The sequence below is a fragment of the Thermobia domestica genome, chromosome 8, assembly GCF_964235325.1.
Source record: "Thermobia domestica chromosome 8, izTheDome1.hap1.1, whole genome shotgun sequence".
Lineage (NCBI taxonomy): Eukaryota > Metazoa > Arthropoda > Insecta > Zygentoma > Lepismatidae > Thermobia > Thermobia domestica.
In genome coordinates, this window is record NC_137461.1 from 111969 (window position 1) to 124358 (window position 12390).

Genomic DNA, 12390 nt, shown 5'->3' on the forward strand with positions numbered 1-12390 from the left:
TGAAACCAATTCATGTTACAGTGTGAATTCTTAAACTGAGATACCTTACCATCAGTGATTAGCCTATAGACAACTATTTTACATTGTGGTAAAGGCATTAACCTCCTTACTCAATAGTGCATTATCCAATTTTATCCATACACAATCACGATCAGAAAATGGAAATATGGATACATCACAAGGAGTTTGACATAAATTGAAATTTATAAATACGTTATCAAGACAAGCTAGACCTCTGGTTGGCTTCATATTTGTAATTGTTAAATTGCCTTAACAGATTTTTTAAGTCATCTATACTATTCTTTGTTGTTGTTACGTCGAAATCAGAATTTAGATCACCACCTGTGACTAACTTAGAATTTCCAAAACTAGGCCTACTCAAAAAGTTTAGCAGTTCCTCCAGTCTATCTAGAAAGTCCATTCAGTTACCGTTTAAGGGCCTGTATAGTGATACAAAAACCAATTTAAGACAAGTAATAACTGTACCTGTGGCTTCGAAACCGATTTCAGTGCATGGAAAATCTTCTTACCCTTAAGTGAGAGTTGGTCTTTAACAAAAATGCAAGGAATATGTGTATATTTGTAAATTCATAATTACATTCTTTTTACATTTTATAAACATCGTGGCTACATGAATGAATAATTACTTCCAAGTATGAAGCACATCTCTGCCATATAACTACTTTCCATGTGACCTAGTACCAAAATAATTTTAATAAAGAGTGAATTGGTCTGACGTCTCTCTACAAAAGCTTGATATTAAAGCACATATCTTTATAGATGGACAAACCTCATAGAAACGTTTTCACGAGCGGTATAGTAGTAGAAAATTCATTTATAAGTGACCAAGGGAAGACCTAAACCAGTTTGTTGTTATGAATCTCAAGTTCTAGGATGCAGTAGGAGCATTTTTTCACTATTCGGTAATTCAAAAGTAGTGAGCCTTGTGCACAAAAGATTGCGTGAAGTAGTATTAGGGTCACCCTATCGCACTCTTGATTATCCAATTTGGGTCCTCATGGACCATACTGAATGAATCAGGGATGCTTTGGCCCGGGATTGCGTCACGTATTGAAATTTTGCTTATGCTTATTCAGGGGCCAGGCACGCTGGTGCGAATGAGTCAGAGGTACCATGGCCCGGCTATGACGTCATTGAATTGAGAGTTTTGGATTAGAGGTCATGATGATTCTTTAAATTTACTAAAAATATGGTTTTGACGATTTATTACGTTATGAATTAGTACAGGTTTACGAATGCTTTTTTATTTTTCGTTCCCTTTTATGGAATAAAATTTGGAGTTTGTTATCCCGTGGACTAACACTGGTGCAAATGAAATCGCAACTTTAGTTTTACGTACCACGGTTATGTCGGTTAGGCTAAAGGAGACGGTGACGATGAGAAAAGAATGAATTGGAGTATCCCGAGCATAATGTTGCCCATCACAAAACTACTTTCACGGGAGTTTGAACCAGGGACCCCATACAGCAGAGATGAACGCTCTACCACTGAGCCACCACGTCCCTTATTGGTGCGAATGAAGTAGAGGTATTTGGTTCGAGCTAATGTGTTTGTTTGACGTCGGGATGACCCTATTTCACTCTTGATTATACAATTTGGGGCCCCATATGGACCATAGCATTAATGTGAATGAGATAGAGATGCTCTGGCCCGGGATTGCGTCACCTATTGAAATTTTGCTTGTGCTTCCTCAGGGGCCAGGGAATGCATAGGATCATTTAGAACACATATGATCACCTTGATCCACGTGACGAGAGGGACCTCGTTCCCTTTGATGAGTATAAAAAATATTAAAATTTGGACGTTTTTTAGCTTATCCTATTATCTTTCACGAGACATTTTCGTTACATAATAGAGTACAATGGTTTACTTTTAGATTTGGGAGTCATCGTTCCCTTTGGAGCCTTATTACGTTATATGGAGACGTTTTAAAATTTGATAAGTACTTTGTGATCCATTTTGTTCCGCTTCAGGGTGAACATGGATACCTTGCAATCGTCCCGAGTTCGATACTTGGTGCTAGTTTAGGAAATGTTGAATTTAACGATGGTGATGAGAAATGATAGGACGAAACATGGGAAAACATGAACTTACTTAACTGAGGATTGAAGCAGGGACCTGAAACATCAGAAATAAGCGCTGAGGCATCAGGCCACCTTCGGTGCGAGCAATTTCGCGTATAAAAAGAACATGGACAGGTTATGTTACATTACTTAATTCGGTGTGAGCAGTTTTCACACTAGGTTTATGTTTCATATAGAAAGATAGAAGGTCTGTGTTGTCATTTTTTTACTTCGTGTACGACTTTGACCTTGAAGGAAACCTTGCTGACTCAGTGCTAAGCATTGGCATTGAAACGTATAAACATAACCTTATTGTTTAGTTGGCTGTATTTAGAGATGAATCAGACGTTTAGGGTTGTTGGTTCGAATCTAGTTGTGTTCGCTGTAATTCAGTGCCTGAGCGATACTTAGCGAGATTTTCCAGTGTTGCCAACACTATCAGAATGAATCGATTCATTTAGTCGGAGCAGTTTTGTGACGAAAACTGATTTTTGTTTTGTACACAAAAATTTTTTCTGAAACAGAATTTTGTACATAAAAATTTTTCTGAAAGAGTTTTTGTTTTGTACACAAAAAAATTTCTGAAACAGAATTTTGTTTCGTACACAAAATTTTTTCTGAAAATTTTGTTTCGTACACAAAATTTTTTCTGAAAATTTTGTTTCGTACACAAAAATTTTCTGAATCAGTTTTGTTTCGTACACAAAAAAATTCTGAAACCAATTTTGTTTCGTACACAAAAAATTTTCTGAAACAATTTTATTTTGTACGCAAAAATTTTTTCTGAATCAGTTTTTGTTTCGTACACAAAAAAATTTTCTGAAACAGAATTTTATTTTGTACACAAAATTTTTTATTTTGTACACGAAATGAAAGTTCTGAAACAAAAATTAATTTGATTTTTTTTTCGTAAAACATTTTTAGAAATTTTATTTACCGGTAAACTGATTCAGAATAAAAGAAATTGAAATCGCAGTATATGAAAAGAATTTGATTTTAGGATGTGAAATAAAACACAGAATTACTTTTTTTCATGTTTCTGTACATTTATTTTTAGCATGTGAAATAGAATACAGAATTTCTTTTTTTTTCTTCATCTTGGTATGCATTTATTTTTCTTCAAAGAAAGACGTGTACATGACGGGTACAAATTCTGTAAAGGGAAAATAAAACATAAATATACGTGGTAATATTTATTTTGTTTCCTGTGAAAGAAGGAAAACAGATTATTAACATCGAACAAGAACATAAACTGATCAAGAGAGAGTGAGGTGAGAAAAGAAAAGCAAATATGACGTACCTGAATTCCTTTTTTTTTCTCCACTGGTTTTTGCAAGGTAATGTCACCTGAGTTTGTCTCCGTTCGTGCATCGTTGAAACATGTCCCGTGTTGCATTTGATTCTTTGCCCGTCTTTGGGGGAGATGATGGTGGGATTAGGGAAAAATACGGCTGTTATTCTGTTTTGGCTTTTTTATACCCATAGGGCAATGTTTCGTATGTGTCTGGTATTAATCAACGTTTTTTATAGTTGAAACTGTATTTCTTTTCTTCAGGTTGTGTGACAAGCTGATGATCGTGGGTTCTGTAAATTTTGTGTGGCGTTCTAATGGAGATTTTTTCACTGGATTGATTTACGATCATTTGCTCCAGACAATTGAAATTTAACTTTTGACTAGCTGTATAATTGAGTGTAAATCACGAATTTTGCATACATAACTGGTTGATTTCGTGTCGGGGTCGTAGATTTCTAAAACGTACTGTTTTGGTCCACCAAACACGAATTTTTTAATGTATGCTTTTGGTCCAATTGATTCCAGTTCGTTTGACATTGAACCAAGAAATACTTCTGGTTCTATTGTGGGCTCTGATGGTCGCTGCGTGAATATTACGGAATCTGTATCGAAATATAGTACTCTTTCTTGCAGCAATTCTAAATATTTGTAGACTTCCAGACGAGCTAGACACGTTGTAAATGCTCCAAGGACAACATTAGCATTGTGATTTTGTACTGGAACATCATCTTCATACTGCCAATAAAGGTATAACAACGAATCATTAACAGGTAAAATTTGGTTGACTTTTATATCTGGAGCAGTTAATTTCTGATACAGTTCTTTGGGGTCGTTAATGATGGTCGTTTGGCTGAAATTGTCTCTTATAGCGAATCGTCCCGAGAAGGCGTTCAAACAGAGTTTTGCAAGACTACGACGTGCTGAATTTGTCATTATATTTGCTGCATCCAAAGTTATGCCTTCACGTTGTTGTACCATTTGAATATACTGCTGCTTTTCTTCTTCGGTGACGCAATTGGCGGGCCATCCAGAAGCTTCCAGCTTAGATTTCAAAAATGTGTTAATGTATTCGCTGAATAATCCGCCAGTCTTGGGTTCTGGATCATATACGGTGATGTCGTAATCCCAAATTTCGTAAATTTCAATGACTTTATACCCAAGTTCAATGGCTTTTTGAATTTCATAGGACACCCACGTTCCTGTTAGACTTCGTTCACTGTCGGAATGTGTACATTCAGAATCTTGATTTAATGCTGTGGCACAGGCAGCAGCACAAAGTGGAAACAACTTCTTATTTGAGCGAAATGGCAGTACTGGATGAAACATTTCTGCTAGGCAAAATCTTTAACTTGACTAATCCGTTGACATCTTGAATGGCGGGCATTTCTGGATCTCCCTGTAGATATATTCGTGGGTGCCCTATTGGATACCGTCCACATTTATTCACATAAGGATACAGTGAAACGATATCCAAAAATTTAATTTCTTCGCCTTCATTTTCATTTGCGACGTGATACAATTTAATGGCATTAACACGGCCACCATAGAAGCTGTCTCTTGGATTTAACGGTGTCTTTCTAGTATTAGGATGTGTGCTTAAAGAAGTGGCCAATGCTGGATTGGATTTTAACACTTGATGAAATTCACATTCCCAATGTACTTTATATCCCATGGATCGTAATAATTTCATTTTACGCTGTGTTCTCTCGTAGCGATAGTTCATCGTTTCTTCGGAGTTCTCATAAATGGGCTGATCACGGCCTGTAGGGACGCATAGAGAACAGGCATGGATTCTGCAGCCTTGAAATTCATACACGTGTTCGTCTTCAGTGTCGGGATGTTTGTAGTAGCCATCCAGATTGAAAACCAGCCACATAAACTTCTTTTCCTCTTGCAGCACGTAGAATTGGATGGTCATTTTTTCTCCATGTAGGCAAACCACTGCAAAGCAATCCGTGACTGATTATTCCTGTGACGATATCCTCGTGCAGGGAGAATGCTAATAGTATTGGGTTTTAAGAAATTTCGTCGAAACACTAAATTGCACGCACTCGCCAAAGTGGTAGCCTCCAGGAAAGGATTGACGTGAGTTTCTTGTTCAAAAGTGGTCATGAAAGATATACAAGCCATTCGAAGTACGTTGACGTCCTGGACACAATAGTTCACCAATTCTTCTTGGAAAATAAACGTATCGTTCTGGTGTCCGTTGTACCATGGCATGAATTTCTCTCGTTCATCCACTTTCATTTCATCTGCACCATAATAATGGATGTCCGGTAATTTTCCCACATACGTTTGATTTGCAGCAGTATTAAAAAAGTGTGGAAAATATCCTTTGGTCGCTGGTAAATGAAATGCCTTGGATAATTTACTTAAAGCCATTGGCATGAAATTTAAGGAGTCAATAAACGATAAGTGATTCACTTTCATGCTTAAAATTTTTGCTCCGTTCAAGATCAAAGTAGATTCCAATTCATGTTCTTCCACTAAAGATTTAAGAATAAAATGACCATCATATCCCTTAGAGTTATGTGCCAAACATACAATAAGCTTGATGTTGGGTCGTGGTTGACGCAAATACGCAAGAAAGGCATTGATCGGATCATTTTGAAAAATATGTTCCCGCTGTCCACAAACTTCACACGGATGATGTATATCTTCATCTTGAACACAGTTGTAACATACTTGTTGGGCCACCAGTAAATTGGGCTTATGAATGAACGTGTCTTCATCGAAGAAAGTAATCTGTGTGGCTTCGATATCATAGAAGACAAGCATAGCCTTCTTGGCATGTAACATTGATGGAACTCCAGATTTTAATTGAGTCGTATCAGGCTTCATGTAGCATTGGTGGGTAGACATAACGTGTTTACGACGTACATTACAAAAATAATCTGTACAATGATGTCTTTCCCCTGTATGGACAAACGAATAAATGCATAAACCACTGTTTCACCATCTTGCATATTGGCAGGCCCTTATGATATGGTACAGTCAGATGATTTCTATAGCATGTTTCACCATAAGATTCACAATTGCATTCTGGGCACTGCTTCTCGGTTTCTGCATGGATTGGTCTTACTGCATGCCGGTTTCTGCAAACATTTCTCACACATGGCCGAACAGTTCTTGACGTGTCTATTCCTGTTATTATATTTTTTGTGACATGCAGCACAATAATACACAGTAGAAAAAACAGACGTTAATGACGTGATGATGTCATAATGAGAATTAATGCACATTAAATTGATTGGAATTTTGTCTTCGCCACCAAGTCCTTCATACAGAATATCTTCTCCGGAAAAGCTGGTATATACGGTAAGTTTATAATCGGTCAAGTAGCGGTGCAATTTTCGCAATTCTTCCACGTATCCCCCATGATCTATATTCACTGAGGATCTAGACAAAAGTTCATTTACGTCAGGGAGAACGACACACTTTCTTTGGTCCTGATATTGTCTGTACAGTTTCTTATTTGTATCCTTATATTTCTTTAGGCCAATAGCAATCACAATTGCATAAGCTAAACATTTCTTGCCGGTGTTTTTTACTCGTAGAATGCCATTCTTGCGTTTTAGTAACTCGTCGTTTGATAAAAGACCTCGACGCATTCTTCCAAATCCACGGGGCACATCCACATGATGAAAATGTACAATGAACGGTTCGTTCATGAGAAAACTATAGTTACTTTGAAGGATGCGATCAAAGGAAGCCCATAAAGTCTCCAATGTCAGATTACTTGCACGCCGAAAATATAAATAAAATGGCTTGTTCTTCTCATCATGAGATAAAATCGATAATCCAACCATCGATGATTCGTCAGCATTTTCCAATAAGTAATCCAACATCTGTTGAAAGGAGGTCTGAACCCACTCAACAATATCGGTGTCACTGGTCGGAGCATTAATTTGAATTTTCAGCATTCGTCCTTCAAGATTAAAACGCCTATAATGTCTATTGATTTCTCGTAAAACAGTAAAGCCAGAAGTAGCTATATTCAAATAGGAAAAAAGGTAAGGTAAACAAAAAAGGAATGGCAAAGAAAACAAATATCTAAAACAAGAGAAAAAAGCACGAATTAAAATTGAATTCCTAAATCAGAGATGTCTATCACGTTTAACGGTATCAAAATGACTACACGACCAATCCCAAAAGAATTATCATATCTCAAATAGTTCTACTGATAAAAATTTTTATTGCCGTCATACTGGAAATCAAACCCGGGACCAACATCAACATGTAATTGACCGTAGTGATAAAAAGAATGAATGAAATTGTTTTCCAACTCAGGTGAGAGAACCATTGTAGTAAGCATTTTTTCCCTCACACTGAACTTTAAAACGTATGACGAACATGAAACGGGAACAAAATCTCATGCGCTTGCTTTTCTCGAGCTAAGGCAGGGAAGACTCGAATTCGATTCTCGGCGGGAGATAAACTGAAGGTCCACGTCTCACTGTGTAAGGGAACAAATTCGTGCGTAGTTTTTTGAAAACTAAAATTTTGTTTACGTTAATGGTAACTTTCAGAAACTGAGCTTCCTCATAGCTAAGTGGTTAGCGTTACGCATCTCTGGCCCGGGTTCATCAACCAGTATGCGCTCAGATTCAACATTAAGCTGTATTCCTAACCTCACTACTGAAGGGACGCTAAACCAAAAATCAACAAATCATATCATTTCTCGTGCTTACTTCTAATGTGTGGGGTGTTCCTAATTCGATCCCCGGTCAAGGAAGTGAGGGTACTCTCACTTACTCTTCCATTTGCTTTCCCATAGACTAAATATTTCATGCTAAAATAAAACAGTAACAACAATGTTATCCTCATGCGTAATACATTTCAAAAGCACTCCATTGATATTGATTATAAACTTGTCTGAGGATAAACTCTTAATGACTTACCTCAAATTCAAGGAACGGAGTAAAGTCACGCTGACACTAGAGGTACACCTTCGTTCAATCACGATCTTCGTGGAAGTAGGACTTGAAAAATGAAATTAAGAATTTTATTTAGGTCTGAAACGTGTTCAACTATAAAGTGACATCACTATCAGCCAATCAAAAAACGAGGAAATTAATAAATGAAATCACGGAGAACTAATGAAAACACAGCTTTCATCATGTATCATGAGCCAAAACGATGTAAGAAACAATCTGATTGGTTGTGACATTATTCACGTTTTTCTCCTTACACATCAATCGTTACATCTAGTATCGCAATTTCGATCATGACATCATACTGTTGACTCGTTAGTTTCTTACTACATTTAAATTAACACATCTAAAATCTGATTCATTTTCCTTAAACTTGATTGAAAAATGTAACACTCATCGATGTTACGAAACTGTCTTTGACATAAATGTAAAGTTGAGCTTTAAAAGTCCGTCAGCTGACAAAAAATGCTGATGTAGTACTCTTCGTAAAAGCACATTCTGCAATTTCACAATAACAAACTTCTATGCGTAACAACGAGCAGAAAATGTGTAATGTAACATAATCTGTTCATGTACTTTTCATACGCAAAAACTGCTCGCACCGAAGGTGACATGGTGGCTCAGCGCTTATTTCTGATGTGTGAGGTCTCTGCTTCAATCCTCAGCCAAGTAAGTTTATGATGTTTTCTCATTTCATCATTTCTCATCATCGTTTCAAGGTGACGTTAAAATTTCCTAACACTAGCACCAAGAATCAAACTCGGGACCATTACATTGTCTATAACGTAGTAATCAACAAACTAAAACTTCTCAATGGGGCACGGTCGCTTAGCGCTTGTCTCTAATGTGTGAGGTCCCTGCTTCAATCCTCAGTTAAGTAAGTTCATGTTTTCCCCTGTTTCGTCCTATCATTTCTCATCACCATCGTTTTCGTGGGGACGTTAAATTCATAATTTCCTAAACTAGCACCAAGAATCGAACTCGGGACGATTGCAAGGTATCCATGTTCACCCCTGAAATGGAACAAAAATGGATCACAAAGTACTTATCAAATTTTAAAATACGCCTCCATATAACAAAATAAGGCTCCAAAATCAATACTCATCAAAGGAAACGATGACTCCCAAATTTAAAAAAGTAAAGTTATTGTACTCTATTATATAACGAAAATGTCTCGTGAAAGATAATAGGATAAGCTAAAAAAAACTTCCGAAAATTGATATTTTTATACTCATCATAGGGAACGAAGTCCTGTATTTGCTTGCTGTAAACTTGCATTCGAAGTCATCAAGTGCATGACGCAAACTGGATTACAGTAATGAAGTGACTTGAGGGCAACCTTGCATTCAGCGTTCTACTTGAACTTGACTAGAGCGTTTTACGCTGGCTGGAAGACAATTGCCAATAAACGACCAGTGATGTTATGACGATCTGCGAATGATCTAAAGTACCGGTATCACTTGCAAGTACAGCAAAAGCAGATTATGAAGGCACGCGTTAAAAGAGCAAGCGTAGAAAGCCAAAAGCCAATCACGTGTCAACTGGCCGAAACTTTCTTGCTACATTAGGATTTATCTACCGTATAACACGGGTTTGTCACTGTCAGACTATTGTTTGTTTCGGTATCTGGGAATTCCGTGAATTAAGTTAAGTTAGATTTAAAAACAAACCTGTTCAAACCATGTGTCACAAATTTTGCCCTGAAACTACAGAAGCTCTGTAGCAACAGGATTATGGTGTAACCGGAGAAACGACAAAATCATCGACTAAACTGGTGCAAATGTGGTTCCATAATATTTTCTAATCAGAACTAACGTACTCCGAATTCTGACGTACAAAGACACGATGTTATTTAGAGAAAACAACTTCCTTTATCTGTATATTTACTAACATTTTTGATTTCGGTGTCTACAGCTACTGCCCTACACAATTTGCTCATTAATGCATATTAATTGGATTACGTTAGTTACCCTTAGGTTTAGGCAGTTTTCCTACCATGAGAGCGGATATATTTTAATAAAATATTTCAGTCAAATATAGGGTATGTAACTTGTTAAAGGATTATTCTTTCGTAAATTTAAGGTGCACATGCGCTGCTCTATAAAACATTAAGTAGGTACATTCCCCACTACTCCTTTATATAAGCACTCTCTAATTGCTCTGTGGTTAGCCTGTGGAACTTTTCCACAAAAAGACCGGTTCATTTCCACAATTAACTAGTATGTCCTTGTTTTATATAACATTGGTGCTACAATGGACGCTAAACACCGATACAACCCAAACTTGCTAGAAGAAAATCCAATGACTATCAAATAGTGCAAAGCAAGATCATCAAATTAAAATTCGCAGCAACCGCTACAAAATAAAATTAACTAGAATTTTCTAGCGCTACAGGTACTTAAGTAAAAACGAAAAACTGGGAAGAACGAGTAAATCTTTCTTTAAAATATTACACTGCGCCTTGGAAATGTTATCGCTTTTTAAGTGGAAAATTGGTATAACATTACATTTTATTTATGAAATTAAAATTAGTAATGTAGCAGAGGAAATTTTAGTTTTGGCGTTTTCTCTCCTTATGCAACACTGGTCGTACGTTGCGAACTTGTAGCTTTATTTAAGAACAAAAAAGCAAGTATCGTACTTTGGTAAAATGTACTTAGGTATATAAAAAAGGCAATATTGTAATATATTGCATGGGTGTGTTTACAGTATGAGTATTTCGATAGTTCGGTATGGTTCTGTATTTTCAATATTTAGTTATATCAGTATTTAATATCACTAGTAGCAAAATTTCGATATTTAAAATACTAGTTTCAATATCTTTTACATTCCTTGTCTAATGCCAAACCATTTCACCCACTAATTCAATTTCACAAGAAGTTGCACTTACCATTTTCTTCCCCCAGCCAGCTTATAAATTTAATTAAAACGAATTATATTTTTCTTATTGCTTTCAGATTTCTTTGTTTCTCTTGAGAATGAAATGCTGAAGGTTTCAAATATCCAACGTCAACACATCTTGTGATAGCAAAATGGATTTAGACCTTGCTTGTAATAAAGTTGAAATGAAGAGACAAAATGTTCCGGTTAAAATTGAAATGAAAACAGAAATCGAATCATCTGAAGAATGTAATTATAAACTGTGTGCTAGTAACACCAATGATCATAAAGATCCCCTAAAAATACGTTCAGATAGTGAGGAACGAAAAGATGCGACGGAAGGAGAGACTATCGCATCAGAAAGTAATAAAGTTGAAACAATATCAGATTGGAAACTAACTTCGAAAGCAATATGTTTGGTCAAGCGTTTATCAACAGCTGATGTAAACCTCAAACGTTTTTACAGCAATATGAAACCAATATCCACCGATCGTACACACAATTCGGAAGAATCTGCCACTATTGGGGGTAAAAAATATAACGAAAAGGACATTCAAGAGAGTAATCGAGAAGCAGGTAGCAATGCTCAGACCCTCAGGTACGTATAAATGCTGTTATTTTTTTTTTTTTCAAAAATATCTTGTATAAATGTTTTTTCAACAGCTGCAATAATAGGTTTTTCGTTTAGCTTAAACTGAGTTACTGGAATTGCAAATATTTGAACACATAAAGAAACATATGCGTAGCCTTGAAGTAAGTGTTCAAACGTAACGGCAAATTCCTATAAACCTCCTCCTTGCTCCAAACCTTGAGTTTTAGGATTATACTCATATGCTTTTGAGTAATGTGAAGAGCGATTCTTCTTATAAACAGGTGCTTGCACACAAAACTTTCACTCAGCATTAATTTAAACAAGATATAAACAGCTGTCAGGTACAAAGACTACTTAATAAAAGTATTCTGAAATACTATGTGGAATAGGAAGTATTTGTTTAGTGCGCAACATATGATGGCGAGCCTCATCGTATGACTTTGCACTGCTATTAGTAGCAGTAGTATTTTTACACCGATATTTGTGATGATACTGGACGGGAATCGTTGCCATGTACTTACAGCACACGTTTGTTATTAGATCAATTCCTTTTCATTCCCCTGAGAAATGTTTGACTTTTCTTGAGGCCACATTTTAGAGCGGAAG

At 36.4% G+C, this 12390-nt stretch overlaps 1 protein-coding gene across 2 annotated transcripts in view; it reads left to right on the top strand.

Moving 5' to 3' along the window:
- The window catches only part of LOC145692619 (uncharacterized), a 67602-nt gene that overhangs the window by 31801 nt on the left and 23411 nt on the right, over window positions 1-12390 (top strand). For both annotated transcript variants that reach the window (XM_081767942.1, XM_081767943.1), the window contains one exon: window positions 11270-11790. In XM_081767942.1, coding sequence (XP_081624068.1) covers window positions 11345-11790 — 446 coding nt within the window. In that variant the 5' untranslated portion in view covers window positions 11270-11344. The remainder of the gene's footprint in view (window positions 1-11269; window positions 11791-12390) is intronic.